Raw genomic sequence first — 25,333 nt, forward strand, 5'->3', positions numbered from 1 at the left:
CCATTTCGGACATTTCCTGAAAATTTCATCAAAATCCGTCCATAACTTTTTGAGTTGTATTGCTAACAAACAAACTAACAAACTAACTAACAAACCCTGCGGATCACATAACCTCCTTGGCGGAGGTTAAGATGCAAAGACCAGTTATCAATATTAGCAACCAGCATGGAGGCTAGACTCGCTGGAGTTTAATGGAATTCATTGGAGGCATTTTCTACTGCAAAATGTTTTTGGCTCAATATACCTAAGAGAGAGTGCCTTGATTTGCTATCTATGTTAGCAACTTGCTGAATCAGTGAGCTTAATACATAAAGAGTCATACATTTCAGTGTATGTTAGGGAAACGTAGCACTACATATGATAAGAACAGTGTTTAGCTGATTTTGATTCTAGTATGTTGCAAAGTTAAATCATTTTTTGGATTTAGGTTCTCTAAGGGGGCTTGACAAGGGTTACCAACACTAAGCACTTTAGCATCTACAACCTACAAGTTTCAACCATTGACTGTAGAAAGAATTGGACGAAGCCTGTGTGACGTCAGTTGTTTGATGACAATAGGTGGTAGCTTTTGAAGCCAATCTGTGGCGGCTTCCATATTGAAATTGTGTTCTCAACCAAAATTTGGATCAGCCTGACAGCAGACAAGAGCCTGTCCACTGAGCACAACTTCCAGTCAGGCAAGCTATCGGTAACGCTTGCCTTCTGGTTGACTGATAGGTAGCGTCTGCTCTCAAGCTATCTGTCAATTAAATGAGACCTGCCAATCAGTGAGCAGTGACGTTTTTCCAAAATATAATCCAAACGATTGTGGTAAAAAAAAAAATTGTGCTCATGAAGACACGAGCTATTGAGACACATTTCGTTTTGTGAACCAGGCTGTAAACCAGTTTATTTCTAGTGTAAAAAATGGCTTTTAAACATGTGTTGTGCTCATGACTTCAGGTGTTCTTGCAGCCAGCCTCTAGTGGACACTAACCGTATTGCAGTTTCTTGTACTTCCACATTAGCTTCATTATTCAGGACAGGAGGTTGCTGCTTGGTTTCAACATTGCAATCTGTAGTTTTAATTGCTAAATATGCTTTCATTCCATTAGTGTATCTTCATAAGATACTAGAATTGGATGAAAATCTTGGTCTTTTTTCAAGTATGAGATGGAAGGTGCCATAAGTTCATCTGATCCTGGCTCTGATGGCTCAAATATTTAGAGCTGCAGGTCTGGGAGACTACAAAGTGATTTGGAGCAGTAAAACAATTAAGTTGACACCACACACTTGAGGGTTATTCAGACAAATAATCGTTTAAAGAGGGCGTCCTCTCTGATTGTTGGGGGAGGCAAATCTGGCCTAAAATTGGGATAAAAATCCTCACTTTCAAGATCAAATTAGTGCTAAACTTTACCGTTTCTACAAGATGCTATCAGTGCTATAAATACATTTTTATTTATACTGTAATTAAGAGCTTTACAGCAGCATGGTGGTCACCATTTATCACAGCTAAATGGACAACAAGTAGTGGGTGGCTGTGTTAATTTAGATGAAGCACTGACCGGGATTTTGGGCGTGAATCGATAAAAACAAACAAGATAATTAGTTTAACTGACCAGTTCTCCCGCCACTGACTATGTAGGGATCTGACTGTAATTGTTAAGCCAGTTTATCACCTCCATCCCTAGCTGCATGGGTCATGGTCATGTGTGCAGACGTCGCTCCACTCGAGAGAGGCATGGCTTTTGATAAGAGGACACATGCAACAGACACCTGCCTAATTTTTCATGACTTGCACACTTAATTTTATACATTTAGATTTTTCTTTTCAATCCTGATATTTGGCCTGGGGGTCAATGAAAATCTTCTGTTCTTTAAACACACTCAAAATCCTGTTTTTTTTTTTTTTTTTTTGCATTGACTTTAAATACCAAAGCCCTTAGCAGTTACACTAGCCAGTGATCTTTTCTTTTCTTGCTAAGAGGCAACAGCCAGAACTGCAAAACAAATGCATCATTTTTGCAAAAACCAGCTGTGAAAAAACAACTAAAATGACCTTATAACTGTTTGTAAAACCAAAACTTTCCACTAAGCATGCTGTGGACTTGGGTGTCTCATCCTGTGTTCGTCTTTACATAATACAAAGATACTAACATCATACAAGGGCATATAAGATAAACACTCATTGGTGATGTTGAATTTTGAAGCACTTTTGTTGAACATGCTAGTGTTTCCATCTTTTGTGACGACACAGTTCAGCGCCATCATCATTAAAAAAAAAAACAGAAAAGGTCCGAGGAGTCTGAGCTCAGAGAGCAGACGAGAGCGACCCCTCGTCCTGAACAGTGTGTTTCTTAGTCGATCACAGCTTTGGATTTCTTCCTTCAGAATGGCAAAAACAGAAGCCTGAGTTCAGTAAACGTTGCTTTCACTTTAAGCTGGACTGACACACATTAACATGTATAGTCCGGTACATTAAAGTGGTTGTGAAACACTGATGGCATCAAACTGAGCTGTGCAGCTCTGCAGGTGGCAGCCACACAGTGCTGGACAGTACATGAAAGCAAACCGCAGAGGGGAATAAAGGGGAATTCAGCTTTTTTTTTTGTACATTAAACATTCCATAAAGAATACAATCAACTTCCCTCACACACACACTCACTCATCCGCTCTCACATGCCTGAACAGCAAAACATTAGTAAATATTTCCTTGAAAATGATCATTCATATTCACAATGTATTTACAGTAGCATCTTTAACGGTGAAGAAGTATTCATTCAGAAAAAAAAACATATTTTTTTTATACAGCAGACATATTTATACATAGAACCACAGAGCAGCATGAACCTGAACCCTCTGCCTGCCTCACAATTACATTCAGAAACCCAAACGTCCAGACTAACACAGACGACGTCACATTTAACAAAAACAAACTTTACAGTGTTGGCTGACGAGACGTTAACATCATTAGAGCTGGAGATAAACCTGGTACTCTGCTTTAACTATGTGGCTCTTTAATTAATACTAAAGTAATGGTGAAATAGTCCAAAATACAGCAACTTGCACTAATTTACTCCTCTAATTTTTCTAACTACTGGTGCTAATTTTTTTCTGAGAAAAAACACTGACAACACACTTTAACATGTTTAAAAAATGCATAGCAATCAATGGTTATGAAAACATGGTGAATAATTAGATTAAGGTGATCATAGGAATAAAGCCCTTATATGGTTAAAATCCCCCTTCATGAATAAATATATGAATTCACCACACTTATAATTGTGGGTGTTTTTCTTGATGAATACGTACTCAACATTTTAAAATACAGGAGGCTATTTTTGCCTTTGTTTCCTAACTCTACCAAACTTAAACTCTGTTATAACTGGATCAGTCATCAGGGCAACACGCATACAGTAACAAATGTTTCAGTCAGATCTTAACTCATTAACCATATCAGTGTCAGTACCATTGATGCTAATTTCAAATGCTTCTAGGGTGCATTAGAGCTTTTCCATTGGTATGTCTGGAGCATGTACATAAAGATAAAAAAAGAAATGAAAAGGTGTGTCCGTCTACATAGTGAGATCTAGATTGGGTACAACCCCAGTGCAGGTACCACATCTGCTTGGGTGTCAGATCTGCTCAGGGTGCTACGTCTCCTAGTGAAGCTACATAACATGATTCTAAGGATGCAGAAAATGACTGCACCACCTAAGACCTGGTCCAAAGTCGGGAAGGTAAGCTAAACTCTACTGAGGTAATGCTCAGTCAATCTAAGACTTATGACTAAAATCCAAAGTGTAAATACCAAAGCACCAGCTAGCAGGCACACACTGCTCTTAAAGGGAATGAGAGCTGAAACTAATTAGTTTTAGTGATGTTGGATTATGTGCCTGGATTTTACATAGGTGTGTTTAGGAATGTCAAATTACAACTTTAAGAGCAGTGTGCGCCTGCTGGTAGGTGTGTGGGTATTTACACTGTGGATTTTAGTCTTCATTTTCAAATGGACAGAACTCCTGCCGGCTCTTTAACTCGCGCAACAAGCATGTGTGGAACAAGCACAGTGTAAGTAACCTTGCAAAGCAGATGGACTGCCCAGACTCCTGTCTTTCATCAGGCAAATCCATCTTGCAAACCTCGAACCAAAAACAGTTCTGACTAATCACCGTCATTTGAGGAGAAAGAGGAGGTAGTCATGGGTGGGGATCAGTTGTACTGAGTTGACAACGATTGCTGCTGCCAGACAGTATAGTGGTTAGCTTGGATGTGGCTCTAGTATAGTGGCAGTTTTTTCTGAACTGGACCACATTTCTTTATTAAAACAAGAGCAAAGAGCCACACTGGAAGCGTTCATGATAGAAAAGATGCTTTCTCTCTTCTGGGCTGCTTCAGCATGAGTTTGCAATAGTTACAGAAAGGGTGGAGTTGTACTGTTAGCTGGTGTATACAATGGCTACAACCATAGCGATTGGCTTAGATGTAGAAAAGTGTCAGTTTAATCAGACCTCAAACACATTTCTTTATTAAAAGGAGAGCAAAGAGCCAAACTGAAAGCTTCTTCAAGCAGAGAAGATGTATTTGCATGCCTCTCAACAGGCTTCAACATGAATTTTACCCACCAACAAGCTTTGTTGTTCAAACACTATGGCAGCACTAACCTGTTTAGCTCAGGTTAGTACAGAAGCTGCAAATGCCCTCTACACACATTTGTCCAATCACCTTCTAAGATTTTTTTGAAAAGTCCTGCCCTTCCCAAATGCTTTCCCAGGTTTCCCAAATGATTGTGAAATTTATCCATGCAATGAAATAGTTGATCTGGCATGCCAGGTTACAGTACAAGCAAGCCTATCTAATTTGTAGACTTTAGACCAGATTTTAGGGGGTCGATGGTGCAGTCAATGCCTTCCTCCTCAAGAGAGGAACGACCTAGCTTTACGCCTGAATACTCCTCATTTTGACATGATAGCATCAGTAAAAGAAGTACAAGTTCATTTGTGTTTTTGAAAACGTGAGAGCTGGGAGAAAAATGACAGTGTCAAGCACTGTTTTTTTTCTTTTTTAAATAATCAAAAGAACTTTGCCAGTTCCTTATGCTGAATGTAGACTTAAGTTGCCTTAACATATGATTAAAGAATGCTTGAAATCAATTTCCATGCTACTTGATCACAAAATATTTGCAAAAGGGTGTACTTGTGTATCGGTGTAGCCAATATTCATTAAAAGTTACATAGTTCAACTCTCAAGGAATTACTCAAAATTCTAACTCTATATCTGTGGCCTATTTGATAAGATTTATCTCTCAGATTCTGCATGAATTTAATATTAATTATAGGGATGGTAGGTTTAGTACTAATGAGTGTGGACATGTTTATTAGAGGGAAATAGCAGAAAACCAAGCTCGCTGAAATGGTCCTTTAAGAGCTGATTAAAGAGATACGATGCTTGTAGTAAATAATGTAGATCCTGCATGTAGACATTTACATTACGTATCATTTTAAGTCAGTGCCAAAGGGTTGGGAGTTTGACACATACAACAGCACAGCAAGCCAGAAGTGAATTCCAAAGAGCTTATGTGAAATTTGATTTACAGTCATTTACAGTCTTCCAGCTGGTCTATCACACCTTTCTGACATTCCAAACACATTAAAACAAGCACTCTGAATAATTTATAGATACTTCTCAGCCCCATTCTGTCTTAATAAAAAAAGTAAATGGCAAGACATTACAGCTGGAGTTCAGCCCTTAAATTTGATAGTTTGTAGCTTCATTTATGACTCATTTGTTTGAACTCATCAAATAAAATGGACCAATTTGTTTTCGTACCCAGCACTAGTCTTTGGCCAGAATTCCGGTAAAGGGATCAGTAGTGTTGCATCTGACAAAGACGTGACAATCTGATATGTGAGAGTGAGCATCCGACATGGTATAGTACTGCTCTCTGAGTGAAGTCTAAAAGGCCTTTACAGCAGGTGACACAATCTAAACTACTGTAGTCATGTCAGAGTCAGGAAACAACATCAGTCTGTCAGTATAGAGTGAAACCTAGGAATACAAAGGACTTCAACCTTGGACTTAAGTCATTCCATTTCACACAGGTGTTTTTTCTGTCTAATTTCTAAGAATAAAGGAAAAACCCCAAGAATACACACATATACTTTAAGTAGTACCCACTATCCAATCATTGTGCCGATTGTGAGTCAGATTCCCCAGTTATCCAGTGGTTCTAAAGAGTATTTTGCCAGATTTTCATGTGGTGTGTAGCGTGTTAAAGTGATCTTTCCTACTTGCAGCTGCTCTGAAGAGGATTAGAACCGCTCTAACTTAAAACTGTAAATATCACACGTTTATGAGTTGAAATCGAGGAAAGCCGAACAAGCACAGGAAGCGGACTGACCAAGGGAGGAAGCACAACAAACACAGCCAAAGCAATGATAGTACACACGTAGCATAGAGTTAGATCAAGGATTGGGGATCAAAGATGGATGCCAGAAATGGAGGACCGATTTGTTGATCTGTGGCGACAACATGAGTGTTAACTGACAAGGAGAGACACTAGACTGAAACTGCTACCACAATGGATGAAGCTAACAGTTGACTACATTTAAATTGTGGCTTTTCTTGTTTACACCAAAGCCTGCTGATACGATTGGTCAACACAGCTTTGACTACTAATATACTACAAAAAACCCCCAGAAAACTTAACATTATGTCAGGAGGGAACTGCCGAGGATCACCAGATATGGCAAGAACAAGCCTGTCTATGTTTTTAATGTGTCATACTTAATTTTAACAGAGAAAGTGCTGTGCCATGTGCCTGGGTTAAGAATTTCTTAAACATACAAGAATAGGGGCAGCAGTTTAGTTTAGTTGGTGGAAATGGTGGGGAGGACATAGTCCTTGAGGCACTGGTCGCAGGATTGAATCCCAATCCTGGTGCATGTCTTCCCCCACTCTCTCTGAGCATATCTCCTGTCTCTATTCAGCTGTCCTATCTAATAAAAGCAAAAAAGCCCTAAAATATACTTTTGCACATTTTGCAAAATGACCAGAGCACTTTGGAGTCCTTGGAGGAGTGTCAAAGTCTGAGTCCTTAAACGTCACAGGTAAGTAGTCAAACAACACTGAACTGAGTACACAGCTAACATCTGAAGCCCTGGATCATTAACTGTGATACCACAACGACTGAACCTAAAGTACTGACACAAAAACCTAAACCAGTTACATCTCTATCGCCCGCTCACAGTGCAGCTGCAGTTTTCCCTGAGCACTTCCGAACTGGGTGCAGCTTGAAAAAAAAAGGTGGGTATCATGGCTTTTTAAGAGGGAAGAAGGAACAAGCAGCCACTTCATTATGTTAGATTTTATCTCCCTAAACGCAAAACCCTCTGAGGACCCATGAGGGAGGCAGTTAAATATCTCAGAGATGGTTTGTAACCTTGAAACTTAGACTCAGCTGCTCAGGGCTCCTTTGTTTTTGGAGATTAAATGGCTAGTTTTCATGTAGTCGCAGACATTCTCAACTGGAGGCAGTTTTCCAGAACATTCCTCTACCTAACCTTTCTTTACCTGCTGCATGTTTCATAGTAACCTGTATGTGTGGCCCTTAAAGGGTGATTGTTATAAAAGTCTTATAAAGTAAGAAAACAATAAACAAATCAGCAAATTTCAGACAATGCTCTAACATCCACTCTTGGTTATTTCTCCTTTTTTTTAAAAGTTACAATCTTGACCTGCTGATCTAAAGAAGTGGATGGTGTCTGATCTGTGTCTGAGAACTTATCTGACCTTTTCTGTGCAAAATACATAAAGCGCTTACTCATGTTTTCATATCTGAACAGTCGTATGGTACTTTTAAAGCACTTATTAAAGCACAAATAAAGAAACAAAAACAGCCCTAAAGGACATACAAAATGTCTTAAAGGTGCTATATGTAGCATTTTACTGAATAAATCATTGTCACATTAGTGATATATCTGTAAAGTCAAAAATCAGGTCTTGACAAAGAAGACTGTACTCTGAATATAATTGTTTTTGGAGGGAATCTGCTGGATTAGTTTATGGCACATAAAAGGAAGATGGAACCATTCCTACAGGACAATAAGGGGCCATAAATACAGTGACTGTGGTGAAAAGATATAAAGGGGTTGTGGTAAACAGGGTTTTGATTGAATGCTTGCATAACTGATAGTCTGTGTAAACAGAGACAGTTTGTATAGGTTGTTTGCAGTCACATGATTCTATTTAATGTCCGATGGGGGGCAGGAAGTGAAGAACAGCAGTTAGGAATCAGTGAGAATGGAGGAAAGTTAGGTCACTTTCACAGAGATGTTTAGTCCACTTTAAATGAACCCTGGATAGTCTGGTTCCTTTAGAGCAGTGTGACAGCTCAAGGGAAGTCTGGTGCAGACCAATCAAGTGAACTCTGGTTTGCTTAAAAATAGGATCTTAGCTCACTTTCAAACGGACCCTGGTGCATAGCATAAGGAGCATAAGGATTTATGGATATATTTATGTGATTTAATACACTCAAAGAAAAATCAGTACCTCGCTCAGCATATGCAAAACTATTGCAAAAAGCCACAGTCTCTCACTCTCATTTGGGCTTGCCTTCTTCTTCGGTACTGATTCATTCGTCTCATGTAAAGAAGGAAATGCTGGACAGCTCGCTGACTGCTCGTAATGACACCAAAGCAAAAGCAGAAATTTTAAGAAATTACAGAAGAAAGAAATTTGGTGCTTTTTCTTTGATTATGTCATTAAAAAAGCTGGAAGGGGATGAATTTCTGGTTTCGTCTTCTTGTACACCACTGTCTGTTTGGGACGACAGCACCATAAACATATTACTACTTGATGTTGTCCAGGCAGTCTGGTTCAAGTGCAAGTTGAAAATGAACCAAATCAAGCCCTCCAGAGTATCAGGTGTAAAAGTGACCTTAATATGTTGAAGCATAGAGGTGGTTGATACCACAAACAAACTGACTTAAGCCGGGTGTACACTGTGCGAATTTCATCCAGATTCAGCCACGGATTCTTTGCTGCACGACTCACTTTGAGGTCGCACCAACTTTCACTTAGATTATGGATCGTTTGCCATGTAGGGTACAGGAGGATAAATGAGCAGGAAATATTCCTACCTGCGGACTTGCAGCTGACACGGATGGTGATGCTGTTTGTGTGTGTGGGACAGAGAGAGAGATAGCAACACATCCCCACTTCACTTGTACTGTGTGAGCACTCAGGTTGTCCACGACCATCGGACCATACAGTGTGAGCACGTAAATCATGTGTAATGGTTGTGCGTTGTAAGTGATTCAGGCGCACGGTGTGAGCTGACTTTCCACCACGACTATTATAGAGTTGGCTTGAAATCACACAGAGTATGCCCTGCCTTAATTGTGCAGACCAGTCTTGTACTGAGCTAAGAGGCTAGCAGAGCCTTTTTTACACCATAAACACGCAACTGATGGGAACCTTGTGGGGTAAAAGACTGAGGGATGAGCTGGCTCTATAAAACAGCTATTTTAAGTGAGCCACAGAAGCTGACTCCTGTTTGAGAGTGAGTTTCCATTCTTACATTTCTGTTGTGACATACTTTTTTAAAAGCTAAATTGGTACCATATGAGGAGCCTTTTTGGAGCCAAAAGAGTGACTACATATACTAACAGCGCTGACAGCGCTCCTCTAGACTTTGGATGGAGGCTTTCAGTCTATTTCTGCCGCAGTTTCTCTGTGAGCTTTTTAGACTTCTTTTGCCTGAATGTGTCACCACTTTCAGGACTTTTTGAACAGTTGACACAGCCGTAAACAGAACAAAACTTTGGCAGTTTGATAGCACTTTCTCCTGCTTCCATGTGGAGTTCTTCACTGTGACGTCATGTGCAAACAACTTATAAATGGGCCTGCAGGGCTAAGCCCTTTATTTCTTATACAATAAAGATGAGAAACTCATTCTTCACTTAACTTACAGCAGATTGTTTTACATTTTGGCAGAATTTGGAGAAGAAACCGAGGCTAATTGTTACAATAACAACATTTATCTCTGTAAATGGGCTTCTTTTTTTACAGCTAAAGAACTAAAGCATCCTCTTTCTTTCACTTTAGTGTAAATGAGTCACAGGTGTCATGGCATGCCCCTTTAATTTGCTGTTTATGTGGGCTAAACTTTAGCCCCAACTTTAGACTTATAACACAAGTGTAGTGGTAGAAAGAGATGCAAAAAAATGTCCTTGGTGTTTCTTAACTTCAAGAACAATCTACTTTATTTAACATTGGTAGGCTGACTAGATTGTTTGTTAAGGTTCACCAGCTTATGCTATTTCTGTTAGCCCATTAACGGAGTTCTTCATTATGTATTAGCATTAAGCTAATAAAGATGCACATCCTGGTCCTTCTGTGAGAACCTCCTTGTAAATAATACACCAGCAGCCACTGATAGTAGATTAACTAAATGGCACTACTAATGTGACAATGATAACTCTTTTTAAGTAACGCACATCACTTTTAAAATTAACATTAATATAAAGGTAACAATCAGGTTGCCAAAAGTCAAACCTAATTAGGAAAAAGCTGAATAAAACAGAGCAGGACAGAGCAGATTCAAGAGGGAAGTTGATGTGACTGACATTGAATAATATTTCACCACCAAACCCCGATGTGGTCCACCGTTTACTCTCAAACTGCCAGGAGTCGACAGCAACCAATCACAGCCGGCCATCCATCAGTGAGTCTGTAGCCGTGTTGCTGCAGTGGATTCCAAAACGGCGCCCTCGTAGTGGGTGGAGAGTGTACAGCAGGGTGCTGTGTGGCTTAAAACGTTTGGGTGGCGGTAAAGTCCTCTGCTCTCCCTGGAGCAGGGCGGGGAACTGGTTGGGCGGCACATCCAATAGAAATGCAGTGAGGAGAGAGAGGTGAGAAGAAGAAGAAGGAGGAGGAGGAGGAGGAGGAGGAGGTCTTCCTCTTCTCCTGTCGTCCTCAGACTTGTTCCCTCTCTCTGCCTCACAGCGCTGTGGCCTCCCAGCTGGTTCCCCGCGGGACCTGGCGTCACTTGGTCTCAGTGAGCACGGGAGCGGGAACTGCTGAGGGATGGGGCCGGTTCAGCTCGGCGCCCGCGGCCGGAGATGAAGCTGCAGACGCCAGACTGCAGGGCGTAGCTGGTGCAGTGACACCTGAGAGGGAGGAGACAATAGACAAGAAAAGGAAATATTACAAAGGGTATTTTGAGGTCTAGAGTATTTATCCTTTTAGAAAGCTATGCCCCTCTGGTTATTGTTGCTAGGTTTTCTTTTAACACAACAAATTGATGATTTACAATGATGAAACTTCAAAGCACTTCCTTATTGGCTCCTAGTGTGGTTAAACCACTGTTAAAGGCTGTGTTTTGGTTCTTCCTGTCTAAGTTTGGAAAATAAAAGCCCCATAAAAGGGTCATGAAATTACTACTTTAGTCTGATGGATGCACCGGTATAATATGAGACTTATCAAACTTCTCACATTACCTCTGTCCCTCTTGCTGTGCTAAACCAGATATTAAAAACTTGACCTGCGTGATGAGCACAGAACTCCTGCTTCAGGTGTCATTGTGACATGACCGCATCCTGACCTTTGTTTCCAACACAAGAAAGCTCCAATATGTGCTGTGCCGTAGACGCACGGCATGACACACATTCATCATAAAATATACATTTCTAAAAAAGTCAGAAGTGAATGAAAAAAGCTTTACTTTTTACAGATAAAATATGCAAAACTATCTTAATATAGCATTAGAAAAAAAAATATATTTACACAGGGTTTTTCCTGCATATAAAATTACAAGGCTGCCGCCTCCAGAAAATTCTGTGCTGCTTTCTACACTAAGGGCAAAACGGCCTACAAAAGTGTTGACGCGGTAATAATACTCATTACCTGTTTTGTAGTTGCATCAGGGTGCGAACTGTCTTTGGGATTGGGGAAAAAGTGTTCTAGATTCATGTTATTACCTTCAAAATGAATATCCTGGGGGAACATGCTCTCATGACCTCCCAGGGGGTCGGAGTATACATAACCAGAATGGTACCTCCGCTACCTAAATTTGAGCCTGGAAAAACCCTTTCACATACGTGAAACTGAAGATCCAGAATAAACCACGGTTTTCTTAGCTTGAGGCTGACCACTTACAAATTTGTGTCTTCTACAGGAGCATATACCATTGTTACACACTTCTTGTGTGAAGTCTACCTTGGATGGTATTAACATTATGGCCAGTTATCAAATCTGAAAAGCAGCACAGGCTGGATGATGTTGTGGCTAATGGGGGCAGTATGACAGCAGTAACAGCCATGTCATATCACTCTCCCCTCTCGGCCATGTTAATAATGTTCTAAAAGTATCTTTTGAGGCTTCAGGATAGATGCACCTCAGCTGAAACTCTGGGTTTTGGCTGCTTTTTAAGTTCCCATGTTGAAGCTGTGAGGAACCTTTTATATGCAAATAAATGCTCCATAAATACTATGATGTTTAAAGGCCAGGAAGAAAAGAAAAGGTTACAGACAAATAAGTCACAAAAATGTAGTGAGGGCTTTGTTCAAACAAGGCACTGTAAGGACATTTACTCCAAGTATCACAAATGCTTAGTCAAGGTTTCTAAAACAGTGGTTTACAAAGAATTCACTCTTCAAATTCTTGTTGAACTCATACAGTATGTCCTCCTGATTTTGTAGTACAACTGAAACCACTGACTCATACTTACATTCCTTGCGAGGAGCTGCGATGTTGTTGTCAATGGAGGAGGTTTTGTTGGCGGCCGTGGTGGTGCTCGGGCTTTGTGCCGCCTGGCCACTAATTTGGGTCTGAGCAGGCTGGTTCTGGCCTGCCTGGCTCTGGCTCTGGGCAGGTTTCTGCGTCTGGCTCTGCCTAGTCGGGGGGTTGGACTGGTCCATGCTGCTCCCCATGCTGCTGCCAAGCTGCAGCCGCCTCATGTGCCGAACCACAGCGGTGGCATTGAATGCTTGCTGGAGAGGGAAATGTGAACATAAATGGATTCAGACAGCTCTGACTTTTTTGTTTTTTTTTTCATTTATGTTTATTATAAACAGCAATGGGGTGAGACTTTTAATGAGAGAGCAGTTTCATGTCATCATTTTTGCTTTTTATTATGTTCTCTTGGTAAAATCAGGTGGTTGAGCGTGATAAAATGGCAAAGGGTGCAAACCAAATGTTCCCAAACCAAAGAAAGGTGGAAAGGGGCAAAACTTGGGACAAAAATCTGTGAAGGTTTTATTCATTGACATTTTTATGACTACATATAGTTTGAACATGAGCTCACCACATTACAAATATTCTGTAAAAGTGGGATTACATTTGGTATTTTTAAAAACAGATTATGTCATAGGAAAGATCAAAAATGTGATCCTTCATTTGGAGCTTTGAAGCTACAGTCCAGAATCTGCTTTCAATGAACTGGCACTGGTGCAGGAATACCGTGATAAGGTCTTCTGCTGCAGTTTATCTTCCATTAAAACCATCTGAGGTTCAAATATGACACAGGCTGGATGTGCTATTAACACCTCGAACTGAGGATGACGTACTGTGAGGAGCCGGGATTAAAAGAAGGCAGAATTTGCTTCAAGTCTGCAGGTAACTGTCTTTAAAAGTTTCAGGAGTAAAGTGAATGATGAAGGCGAACTCTAAACCTCATAGCGGGCCAGGTTTTTACTACGGAGTGATTCATCTTCTAAAATACGGACAATCGGTTGAGCAGTCATGCTTGGCAAAAACAAAAATCAGCTGCACTACAGCCAGAACCACAAAGAACAAACCTTTAGAAAACAATATTTACCCTCCATTTGCTCTTGGCGAAGTTCTTTCTGATCTGTCGGCTCACTGACTCATGAATGTTTTTGCAGAGTGCTGTATCTCCGGCAATCCTGAAACATACACAAACACAAAAACATACACATGCATAAACTCTCTGTAAACACTTTTGAATGTACATCAATACAGATATTGATTTTATGCCTTTTGTGAGCCTGAGTTTGAGATTCTCACTGTGCAAATCTCACCATGGGTGTCTGAGTGCCTGTTCACAGGTGAAACGCTTGACTGGATCTTTTTCCATCAGACTGCTGATGAAATCTTTGGCTGGGAGAGAAACAAAACAGGACGAAGGTCAAAAAAAGGGCAGTTAGTTTAGACTCATAAACACCAAATCAACAGTGAAGACTTCTGAATCAATTCTACAGATAACGCTCTTATAAAAAGTGTGTGTTACACAAAAATACAGACATTTAGGAATTTTTGCATGAATATGCTATCTGCAAAATATCCTCCAATTTTTTTTTAGAGAATGCATAAAACATGACTGCAGTCAAACTGCCAGCATCCACCCCCTTTAAAGTGACTGACCTAATTCAACAGAGGTCCATCCAAAGGGTGCGAGTAGTTTCAAAATTAGTAAAACAGGGATCACCTGAGTGCACTGAGTGTGTCTCAAGTGATTGTAGACCAAAGACACCTGTGTCTGAAAGATCTAGTCACTTGTTGAACAGTATTCTTGGCTACCATTACACCATGAAGACAAAAGAACACTCCAAGCAACTCAGAAAAAAGTTACTGAATTGTAGAAGTCAGGGGATGGATACAAAAACATTCCAAAGCACTGAACATCCTTTAGAGTTCAGTTAAATCCATTAAATGAAAGGAATATGGCACATGTGTAAATCTGCCTGGATCAGGCCATCCTCACAAACTGAGTGACCGTGAAAGTAAAAGTGAAAGAGGCCACCAAGACAACTATGACTACTCTGAAGGAGTTACAAGCTTCAGCAGCTGAGCTGGGAGAGACTCTGCAAACAACAATTGTTGCCCAGGTTCTTCACCAGTCAAAGCTTTATGGGAGAGTGGCAAAGAGAAAGACAATGTTGGAGAAAACTCATTAAATCCCGACTAGAGTTCACCAAATGGCATGTGAGAGACTCCATGCCTTTGGTCTGATGAGACCAAAATGGGGCTTTTAGGCCATCAGACAAGACGCTATAACACTGCACATGAGCACAAACACACTATCCCCTCTGTGAAACACGGTGGCAGAGGCATCATGCTGTGGGGATGCTTCGCAGCAGCTGGCCCTGGAAGGCTTGTAAATGTAGAAGGTAAAATGAGTGCAGCACAATATAGGAGCATCCTAGAGAACAATCTTATTCAGTCTGCAAGACAACTATGGCTTTGTATAAGATTTATTTTCCAGCTAGACAATGACCTGAAGCATACAGCAAAAGATATGCAGAAATGGTTTAAAGAGAACAGGGTAAATGTTCTGGAGCTGCTGAGTCAAAGCCAAGACCTCAATCCAGTATAGAATTAGTGTTTGGACTTGAAAAGGGCTGTTAAAGCCCGATCCCCCTGCAACCTGACAAAGCTCCAGCAGTTTTGCAAAGAAGAATGGAGTGAAATTGCAGTGTCCAGATATGCTAGCCTGACTGGGACCTATCCACACAGACACAGTGCTGTGATTGCAGCATCTACTAGATGCTGACTTAACTGTACTTTTCTTTTAACATTAAAGAGGTTTTTGTAATGTATTTGGGTCAAGAAGCCAAATTACATTGACCATGACAGATTTATAAAATCAACAAAAGGGTGAACCCCAAGGGGGTGAATTTTTGTGTAGGCACTGTATGCTTTACTGTTGGAAAAACACACCTAACTTTGATTTGAGTCCCTCTGAAAACTTTCTGGTGGATTAGCAGGAAACTTGACAATGGCTACTCCTGACAGCACATAAAAGATTTTTTCCAAGATCCACACAAACACACAGTGGACCAGTGTTACTCAGCAGGTTTTACTGCAGGCTCTTACATAGCTGAGGTGGTGACTGATGATGACCCCCTGACTCTCTCACACACAAACATTCCCTGAAACATTCATTCCAGACAGATGATGCAACAGGCTGTGATGGAGAGGTAATGTGTGGTCCATATGTGCCACACAGTCCAAGGGTGGATGATGAAGACAAACCGGTGAAGAGAAAGAAAGGATGGCAGAAGGAGTCAAAGGCTCACCTGAGTCAGATATGTCGTCCCAGTATGGCGCGTCAAACTCGTAGTCGGCTTTAAGGATCTGTTCGAAGAGTTTGGAGTCGTTCTCATCGTAAAACGGAGGGTAACCACACAGCCTGTAAAGAGGAAGGTTATTCCATTAGTGGTTCACATAAGAAATCAATAAACAGACCTATTGCTTGGCCAATCTATGGGTGATAAACGTAAGACTGTTTCATTTAATTGATTTCTATAAAGCAAGTTTATGATGTACAGTACAATGGTAGAACAAAAATTCTTAACTAATTTATTTATCAACTACCATCCTTTCTAATCCTATCTCTACATACTCCATGGACTTCCTACACAGCAGTAAAGACAGGGAGATGCTAATAAACAAGGATACTCAAAAATGAATGAAAGGTTTAATTAAAGTCACTTTTCATTGCAGAAAACACCCATATTTTCATTAAGTACAAAAATTAATCTATTTACATTGGCATCAGTTTATTCAACTTTATGGCAGTAGGAATTTAGTTTTAATTTTTGTTAATTTACAGAAATATAATCATCAGAAACTTTTAAAGCTGGAACTTTGATAAAATACTTTTGTAATGCTTATCAACACACGCTTTCTGATTAGAGGTTCTCTACTTACTGTAGACTTATTAAATTCAATGATATCACGACATTCATTCAATATGGTGTAAAATTTACACCTAACCCCCTTTTCATTACATTAAATGACATGATTATTAGACAAAGCTGCTGGTATTTACCATTAAGACAAAAGATTCAATTTCACTGTAAGTGATATTATTAGAAAGTGGAAGCATTTAGAGCAACAGCAACTGGAAAGACCGTTTAGAATAACAGAAGGGTCAATGACTGCTAAGGCGCATGGTGTGTACATGTTACATGGCAGAAAGAAACTGTGTAAATTGGGTTAAAAAGGCAAAAAAAAAAAAAGTGGAAAAGATGGGTAAAAATGTGACCAAATATATGTTAGGAGTGGTAAGGATGGGCAAAAAGCAGTAGAGCGTGGTAAAAAAAAAAGAGCAGAAATGGGTGAAAAGCTGAAAAGTTTGGTTGAAGTGGCAAAATGGGCAGAAATTTGGTTTAAAGTGTCAAAACTCTGATGATTCCCTAGCTAAAGAGTTCTGAACTCCCACTGGCATTAATCTAAGCACAAAAAACTCAGCAGTTACCTGCCTGACTGCACTGTGCCAACTGTGAAGTTTGGTGGAGGAGGAATAATGATATGGGGCTGTGTTTCAGGGTTTGGGCTCGTCCCCTCACCTCCTGTGAAGGCCATTCTTAATGCTTCAGCATACAAAGACATTTTGGACAATGCTATGCTTCCAACTTCGTGGCAACAGTTTGGAGATGTTTCTTTTCTGTTCCAGCATGACTGTGCCCGAGTGCACAGTGCAAGGACTATAAAGACATGGTTTGATGAGTTGGGTGTGGAAGAACTATACTGGCCCACACAGAGCCCTGACCTCAACCTCACTGAGCACTTTTGGTATGATCTGGAACAGAGATTGTGAGGTAGTCCTGCTTGTCCAACATCAGTGCTTGACCTCATACAGGCTCTGCAGAATGAATGGACACAAATTCCCACAGAAAACACTGTGGAAAGCCTTCCAAGACTAGCGAAGGCTGTTAAAGCAGCAAAGAGGAGCCAACTCTACATTAAATCACATGTATTTATATACAATGACATTACAGCCCCTGCTGGTGTAATGGTCAGGTGGCAGAATACTTTTTCTATATAGTTTAGGTTATGTAAGGGGTTTATTTGTTTGAATCAAATGTTCTGCACCATTCTATATTAGAAGTGCTTTACCTTCACTCTAGGCAGCACTTGGCTGTTGTTCGACTTTTACCAGGATAACGTCTGATCACAAATTAACAGAAGCTCCGGTCTGATTGTCCATAATGAGCCAAGCGAAGCAACAGCAGAGCTGCTGCTCAACCAAAAACATCATCCGCACCTCATTACTAAAGTTCTGGATGCACCAAGAGATTTTCAAAAAAACTAATTAAAATGCCGTTCTCCATCGATTCACACACTTACACACACACAAGCCCACACACACGCCAAACACACAGAAGGTACAAAGAAAACACACCAAAAAGAAAAAAAAAGGGAAGAGGCCGCCTGCACTGGTCCAAAACTGGCTTTTGATTTGTTTCTCTCATTTCTCATTTGGTTAAAGATTCACCTGTCATATAGAAAACAGCCCGCTCCACTGAGCACGCTCATCACACAAAAATACACAAAACTAACACAACTGAACACACAAAAAAGAACCTGAGGTTCTGCTTGAGAGCTGCTTTTCTTTTTTCTGCTCTCCTGAGTGCTCACAGACTGTGCCGTCGCTCACATGAATACACACTTACAAAATCCCACACACTAAAGATCCCAGGTGATTATCATGGCTGATTACCTGATGTGATCTTTCCACCTGAGTAGCAGCTAAAAGCTAACAAGGTCTAAATCCCAGCGCTAATTGTGCTAATTGCCAGCAGGGAGCCACTTCTTCTCTCTTCTTCTTTCTCTATCTTTCTCAGAAGCACACGGGAAAAAGAGCAAAACAGAGAAAAAGGGCTAGGTTAAGATAATTATTCATTACACACTACATCTGACTGCAGTCTTAATGGATTTGATGCAGCAAGCGTTGTGGTAGGGGTTATAACTGTAGACGAATTTCACAGTATGCAGTAGTTTAATCTTCAGGGTTGTACCACAAAGATTAGACAGAAACCCTGGCCTGCTGAGCTAATAGAGTTTTCAGTGTCACTAAGCTGGCTCCCATTTAGGGCGTACTCACACTAGGCCCAGTTGCATCGAATCACGCTACAGCAAGATTGTCTGACCTCCCCAGTCCCTCGCTGGCCTGCATTCACAGTTTGGTTGCAATGTACTTGCTCTCAGAGACCACTGGAGGGAGCAAAAACCAAAAAGTCCTATTTATTTTTGCTTTAAAAATTATGCCAAGGATAGGTAAAGCTTCCGGGAACTGTTCAGTAAAGGACATCATTATATAACAGTGCCCCTGATTTTCAGTATTACTGCCATTTCTACCAGAAACCTTATTCGAAGAAAATCTAGCAAGTCCTTTTGTCTTCTTTTCACACTTTTTCTTTTTTAATGATTTTTGCTGCAATTGTAAGACATGTTATGACCGCCAGCCAAGGATTTCACTCATCCTTCATGTTTTTTTGTCTTTTGAAATCACATTTTAACACAAGCTTCTGCTAGATCTCATTTCTGCCTGGCAGAAGACTGTTCATTTCAGACAGCCCCTCTCATAGACCCTTCATCTGATATGTCATATGACTCAGAATGGATATACATGCTACAACTTTCTAAATAAAATCAGATTAAACCTCTGTTTAGGGTTTACAGTAAGGGTTAGAATACCAAAGGGAAAAAGGGACAAACCTTGCCTGCAAAAACTGATTACTAAACATAGCTTATGTAGCTGCTTAAGCTCAGTAGATAATGGAGCTACATAGCTAACGCCCTTAAAGCTAAGCTCACAAAGCAGCTATGTAAGCTATGTAACTGCGTTATCTGCATGGCTAAGTTAGCTTTAGCTACATTTGCTATAGCTAACTTAGCTGTAGATAACTGAGCTACATTGCTAATGAGGCTAAATCTAAGCTGACAAAGCAGCTATGTAAGATGTGTGGGTATGTTATCTACATAGCTATGTTAGCTGTAGCTTTGTTTGTATAAGTTCACATTGCTATAGCTAACTCTGCTACATTGGCATATGTAGTAACATCATTTATGTAGCTAGCGTAGCTATGTTAGCTCAAGATAAAGCTAATGAAGCTAAAGTAATCCACCATTTGTGTATTTACTACTGTTTTTATCATCTTCTCCCTCTTTTGGTCCTTTTTTTTGTTTTTCTTGTGTTTGATTTCAAAGCTTTGACCGCTTTAATTTTCATTATTTTACAGTTTGTAGCGTTCTCGTTTTTGTTTTCTGATTTATTAATCTATCCACATTGCATTTGCTGTTATCTATTCTTGTAAACTGTTTTGATTTGACTCCTCATTGACTCAGTCAGTTGAGCAACAGGCTGGTAAGTCCCACACACAGTGAAGGAACTCTATTCTGTCTCTTCCTAATACTTTAAATCTTACAGCTCTGGTCCGCAGGTCTTTTTTATGCAGTTGGGTCCCCGTGTTGCCTGAATTTATAGAGGTTATTCTGGGTCTTTATTTTTTCTGGATTTTAATGTTTCTAGGTTTTTGGATGTTTTTCTAAGGAGGATATGTCCCTGGGTTTTTATAATGTGTCTTATAGGTTATTATGCTGCTGGGGTGAAATTGTTTTTTCATGGGTTCTTCTATTGTTAGGGGTTTGTCATTATTGTTGTTTTACACGCTTATGTTGTGATGCTTTTTCTTATTTTCTACTCTGCTTATTGGTAAAGCACTTTGTAAATTTTGATTTCAAAGGTGCTATACAAATAAAGTTGTCATTACTAGTCCTCCTTTTTTACCTGCATGCTCCACCTGAGTGTAAAAACATTGTGTTTTATATGGATGAGAATCTTTTGGATGTGTGGATTCACTCATGACAACAAAGGCCCTAACAGAAAAAAGTCCAGAGCTGATTCTTTGCACATTAGTTAGCTTTTGTACATAGAAACCAACTCTTCACCTGGCGACCTGTCAGACACTCAGCTGCTCATGCCCTCCTCGCGCACTCTAGATCCCGGTGACCTGATGTCGATCTCTGATCTCTGACCCTAGATCTGACCTCACACCCAGGATAATAATCCGTCTCATAACAAGAGATACAGATGGAGAATCACGCACACCTTAGAACACTTACAGTGGTAGCTTTGGTGTCAACATTATTGTGTGCACATTAGCAGTCACGCTCTGAAGAGGCAAACACATTTATTTAGGCACAAAGTGATGCAGACGCACATTAAAAACAAATCACGCACACAATGGTAAGCCAAGCACATAATTTTGCTGTTTTTAATGTTTATGAGCAAATAAACACATACTCAGACACAAACGCACAAAAATAAAAGTGTATGTGTGGTAATACGATGTAGGTAAGGTTGACGTGGCAGAAGAAAAACAAAATAGCAGAGAAGAAGAAGTCTAGCCTGCAGCTCCATGTCCATACAAGGACTTTAGCAGAGCTCCATCTGGCTCTGATGACGGCACACATGCAACATCATTAAAACACACTCACACAAAAACACTGGCAGGGAAAAATCAACAAATACACACGTGGGGACCAGTGCAAGTGTTTCAAGTTCAGCTCTGGAGCAGAGCTGTGCTACATGACCCGTGAGAGCAATAAGCTCCAGGCTCATGTTAGCATTTATTAGCATTGCTAATTGTTTTAGCAGGATGACAAAAGGGTAACCAGCATGAAAAGAAAGGAAGCCTTTTTTTGTTATGTTGGGAATAGCAATAGCAAGTTTGTAATACATCACACATCAGCCTGTGTAAAAGTTGAACTGAAGGTGACTCAGTCTGTCACATGTGTGTCTGACTCTTATTATCTAGTCCATGTTTTGCAGAATGAGATTCAGGCTGAGGTCCTGGCAGAGCTGTTTTCATTTAATTTATTTAGCCTTCAAGAACTGGAGGTCTATGGAGGGAAAGTAGTGCTTGTTTTTAAGATTTACAGACAAGTTTAATTCAGTTAAAGAGAGCACTTGCACATTATTATTGTTAATTATAAACATAAGAAATGTGTAAGCACTAGGGATGTCCCAATTCATCAGCAAGGGATTATTATCTGCATCTTTAAAAGAAATCAATAATATATTATAAGTACATCAATGCCTCTACTTATGTTAAACAAAACTGATCAATTTCAGGTGTCTGCAGCTGATCAGCCATCCTGTAGGCTAACCAAACTGTTAGTCAACAAGTATTGAGCGCTTCAGTGCTGTGAATCAAACTGCACTGATTACTGTTAGTTAGAAACAGTAATTTAATGTTGAAATCCATGTTGAAACCAACAGGATAAAAGCTAATTAAACAAGGAGATGTAATGTTTCATGATGTAATAAAAGATCAGTCAGTAAATTCACTCGTAGGAAAATAACAATAAACTTAGAGAGAACAAAACGTCCTTTTATGTGCATTAATTGAATTTATTTTCAATGCAAACATCAGTGGTACAACAATGCAGTTAATGGACCCTATATGCAGCCAAAGTATTAACTAGCACTGCGATGAGGTGCTGCCAATAGTGAGAGCGCACTCACTGAAAATTGGCCGCACACAATTGAGCCTCTGCCTCGAGTGTCACACTGGTGTTTCTGTGACAGTAGCAGGGTCACATTTAGTTGAGTGTTTTTTGATGCAGAGACACAACAACTTTGCATGCTCACTGCTCAGTTCTCTGCTAATGGTGATATCATGGTGGACAGACTTTTACTGTAGGTCACTCGAAATTAGAAAATGAGATGACCTGCACATTTGGCTTCTATCAAGCAACATGAAAGTGGCATGACAAGCTTAACCCTCTCAGCCCAGCGTTGTTGTATACAACAAGAGGTGACATGTTACTAAAAGTTAAACTATTGAACCATATATTTGTAGCTTCATACTTTTATTTCTTCTTGAAGCTAGCCGTTCCAATGATGCTATCCATGCCTTCGAATCCCTTACAGAACACTTTTCTAGTGAGTCTGGAGCTTAGGGGACTTTTCCGGGTATTGAAATCCACACCAGTAAATCTGAGATTAAAATGTGTCTTTTCTATCAATTTTTTTAATGCGTGTTGATCAGTTTTGCCCCTGGTCACTAAGCTTAACACCATATTGTTTTCCAAAATGCTTCGTGAGGGACTGTCATTAAATGGCAGGCTGTTCCGCCATTGTGCATGCTGTGTGTTAAACTGTGCATGCCTTGGATCATGAAGGAGTCAGCGTGAGTAGCTCATTATCGAGAGAAAAGGAGACAGAGAGCCTGTGATGTGTCCCTGTGTGTCACTGCAGACAGGAACTGCTTTGAATAGTGGCACAAATATTTACATATTTACAAAAAAGTGCAAGGACTTTAATTTTTGTAAATATGTGAATATTTTGAGGATTTTTTTTCTGTCATAGAATGATTATTATTTTTTGACTTTTTGGCCCCAAGAGATGGCAGAACAAGTTTGTGCAAAAAAGGTTTTAGTCATTAATTTTTACTGTCATACAAAAAAAATCTTCCAGTATTAATTTCCGTTTAGCTTTTTCTTTTGTCCTTATAGTCCCATAACTTTTTAAAAATTCAAGGGACATTACATCAGCACACATATTTTTAAAGCCCAGGTTATCTTGGGAAAAAAATAATGTTCAGTTTCACTGTGTGTTCACTGTGATGTTTCAAAGCCTTTTAAGACAATAAGTCCAGGTGAGAAAAAATAGTTAAATAAGAGCTTAGGGCTTGAGGGGTACAGTCATGTGGCTAACATCACAAGTCCTGTGATGTTACATTGGTGCAGAAACTATAAAAAAAAAGCATCAGAAGGAGTGAGTCCTTAGTTTGTAAATCCTGTAAAGACCTTTGAGCTGAACTATGTTATATATTCGGCAACGTACAGTGCTTAACAAATTTATTAGACCACCTGTCATAGTCGTCTCAGAGACCATCCAGCATCATGAAGTGCTTTAGCGGACTCTTTCATTTTCAGTGAGCTCTCCACGTTTTACCATTTTGAACAGGAATGAGGGATTTCAAACTGAATTCACCTTTTTAAACCCAAATTTGAGCCGGCTCACTGGGCTTCTCTGAGAAGTCAGAAATTAATCAAGCATAACATTCAACCACTAAAACTCATTTTTCTTTTCAGGAATTCAAGTAAATAACTATAATTTGACATATTAATCAAGTGATAATATGTGCTTTACTATTTTTTCAGTTTTTTTGTAAATTTAAAAATTCATGGATAACAATAATAATTATATTTTCTCATTAAAAATATCATTTCAGTTAAAGAGCTTCTACATATTGGTGTATTAACCATTGCAGAAACATAAAAAAATGATTTTGGTAATTACCAATGCTGTTAATTTAGGGCAGCTGTGGCATAAACCTTACTTTGGGTGGTGGTCTGATAAATTTGTTAAGCACTGTATGTGACAGTGATTATTGTATCAAAAATTCTGTAATATAGATGGCATTAGTTTTTCTGATTTTCTAAACTTGAGGAGATGTTAATGTGGTTCGTGAGGTTTCTGCTGGAAAAAATGTGTTTAAGTATAAATCTGAGCCCAACTGAAAGTGGGTTTGATTACACACAAGATGAGTCAGTACTTACAGGATGTAGGCGATGACTCCGATGGACCAGCAGTCCACTGCCTTACTGTACGGCTTCTGGGCGAGAACCTCTGGAGCTGAAAGAGAAAGACGACAGGTTATAATGGGTCTATTTGTCTTTGAATTTAACCCACAACTGCACTAATGTCAGTCCATCTTGCAGTAATCCGTTGTTTTCTTATAAGGCTTAAATCTTGAGTGTTGTTTTTTATAATTGGCAGTTTACTTTGTTGTCTGCTTGAGGTCCAATATAAACTTTATTATAAAAAGGGGATGTTTTATAAGCCTGCTACAGAGAAAATATGTAGCCTCTCAGTGGTTCTTTTAATGAGAATCACATGTTTTTAAGTTAATGGTGTGAAACTTTCTGCAGGAGGTGCAGGTTCTCACAATTTACCTGTAATAAAAAAGGCTGTTAACTTTATGAAGTAAAAGCAACGAGGAACCCGAAACAAAAGCACAAAGTAATGATGCCATAGTAAAACATGGTAAATCTGGTATAACTGTCTCTACACCTTGATTAGAGTCCACCTGTGGTAAACTGAATTGACTGGATATGATTTGGAAAGGCACAACCCTCTCTATAGAAGGCTTCACAGCTGATAACACATATCAGAGCAAAAAACAAGCCATGAGGTCAAAGGAACTACCTGCAGAGCTCAGAGACAGGATTATTGCAAGGCACAGATCCTCTGCTGCACTAAATGTTAAGAGCACAGTGGCACAACCAGGACTCTTCCAAGAGGATGTCGCTCGGACAATGAACAGTCAGGGGAGAGGAGCCTTAGTAAGTGAGGTGACCAAGAACCTGATGGTCACTTTGAGCTCCAGAGATCCTGTGTGGAGAGGGGACAAAGTCCCAGAAGGACAACCATCACTGCAACCCTCCACCGATCTGGGCTTTATGGCAGAGTGCCTAGCTGGAAGCTTCTCCTCAGTGCGAAATACAAAACACAAGTTTGCAAAAAAAAAAAAAAAAAAAAAAAACACCTGAAGGACTCTCAGATTGTGAGAAACAAGATACTCTGGTC

At 39.9% G+C, this 25,333-nt stretch overlaps 1 protein-coding gene across 1 annotated transcript in view; it reads right to left on the minus strand.

Moving 5' to 3' along the window:
• Nucleotides 1–25,333, minus strand: part of camk1da (calcium/calmodulin-dependent protein kinase 1Da) — a 126,409-nt gene continuing 101,076 nt past the window's right edge. The window contains exons 6-11 of the mRNA XM_041780706.1: nt 24,304–24,379; nt 16,023–16,135; nt 14,025–14,103; nt 13,802–13,889; nt 12,713–12,974; nt 1–11,153 (exon numbers count right to left, since the gene is read on the minus strand). Coding sequence (XP_041636640.1) covers nt 11,029–11,153; nt 12,713–12,974; nt 13,802–13,889; nt 14,025–14,103; nt 16,023–16,135; nt 24,304–24,379 — 743 coding nt within the window. The 3' untranslated portion in view covers nt 1–11,028. The remainder of the gene's footprint in view (nt 11,154–12,712; nt 12,975–13,801; nt 13,890–14,024; nt 14,104–16,022; nt 16,136–24,303; nt 24,380–25,333) is intronic.

This window comes from Cheilinus undulatus, linkage group 23, assembly GCF_018320785.1.
Source record: "Cheilinus undulatus linkage group 23, ASM1832078v1, whole genome shotgun sequence".
Classification (NCBI taxonomy): domain Eukaryota; kingdom Metazoa; phylum Chordata; class Actinopteri; order Labriformes; family Labridae; genus Cheilinus; species Cheilinus undulatus.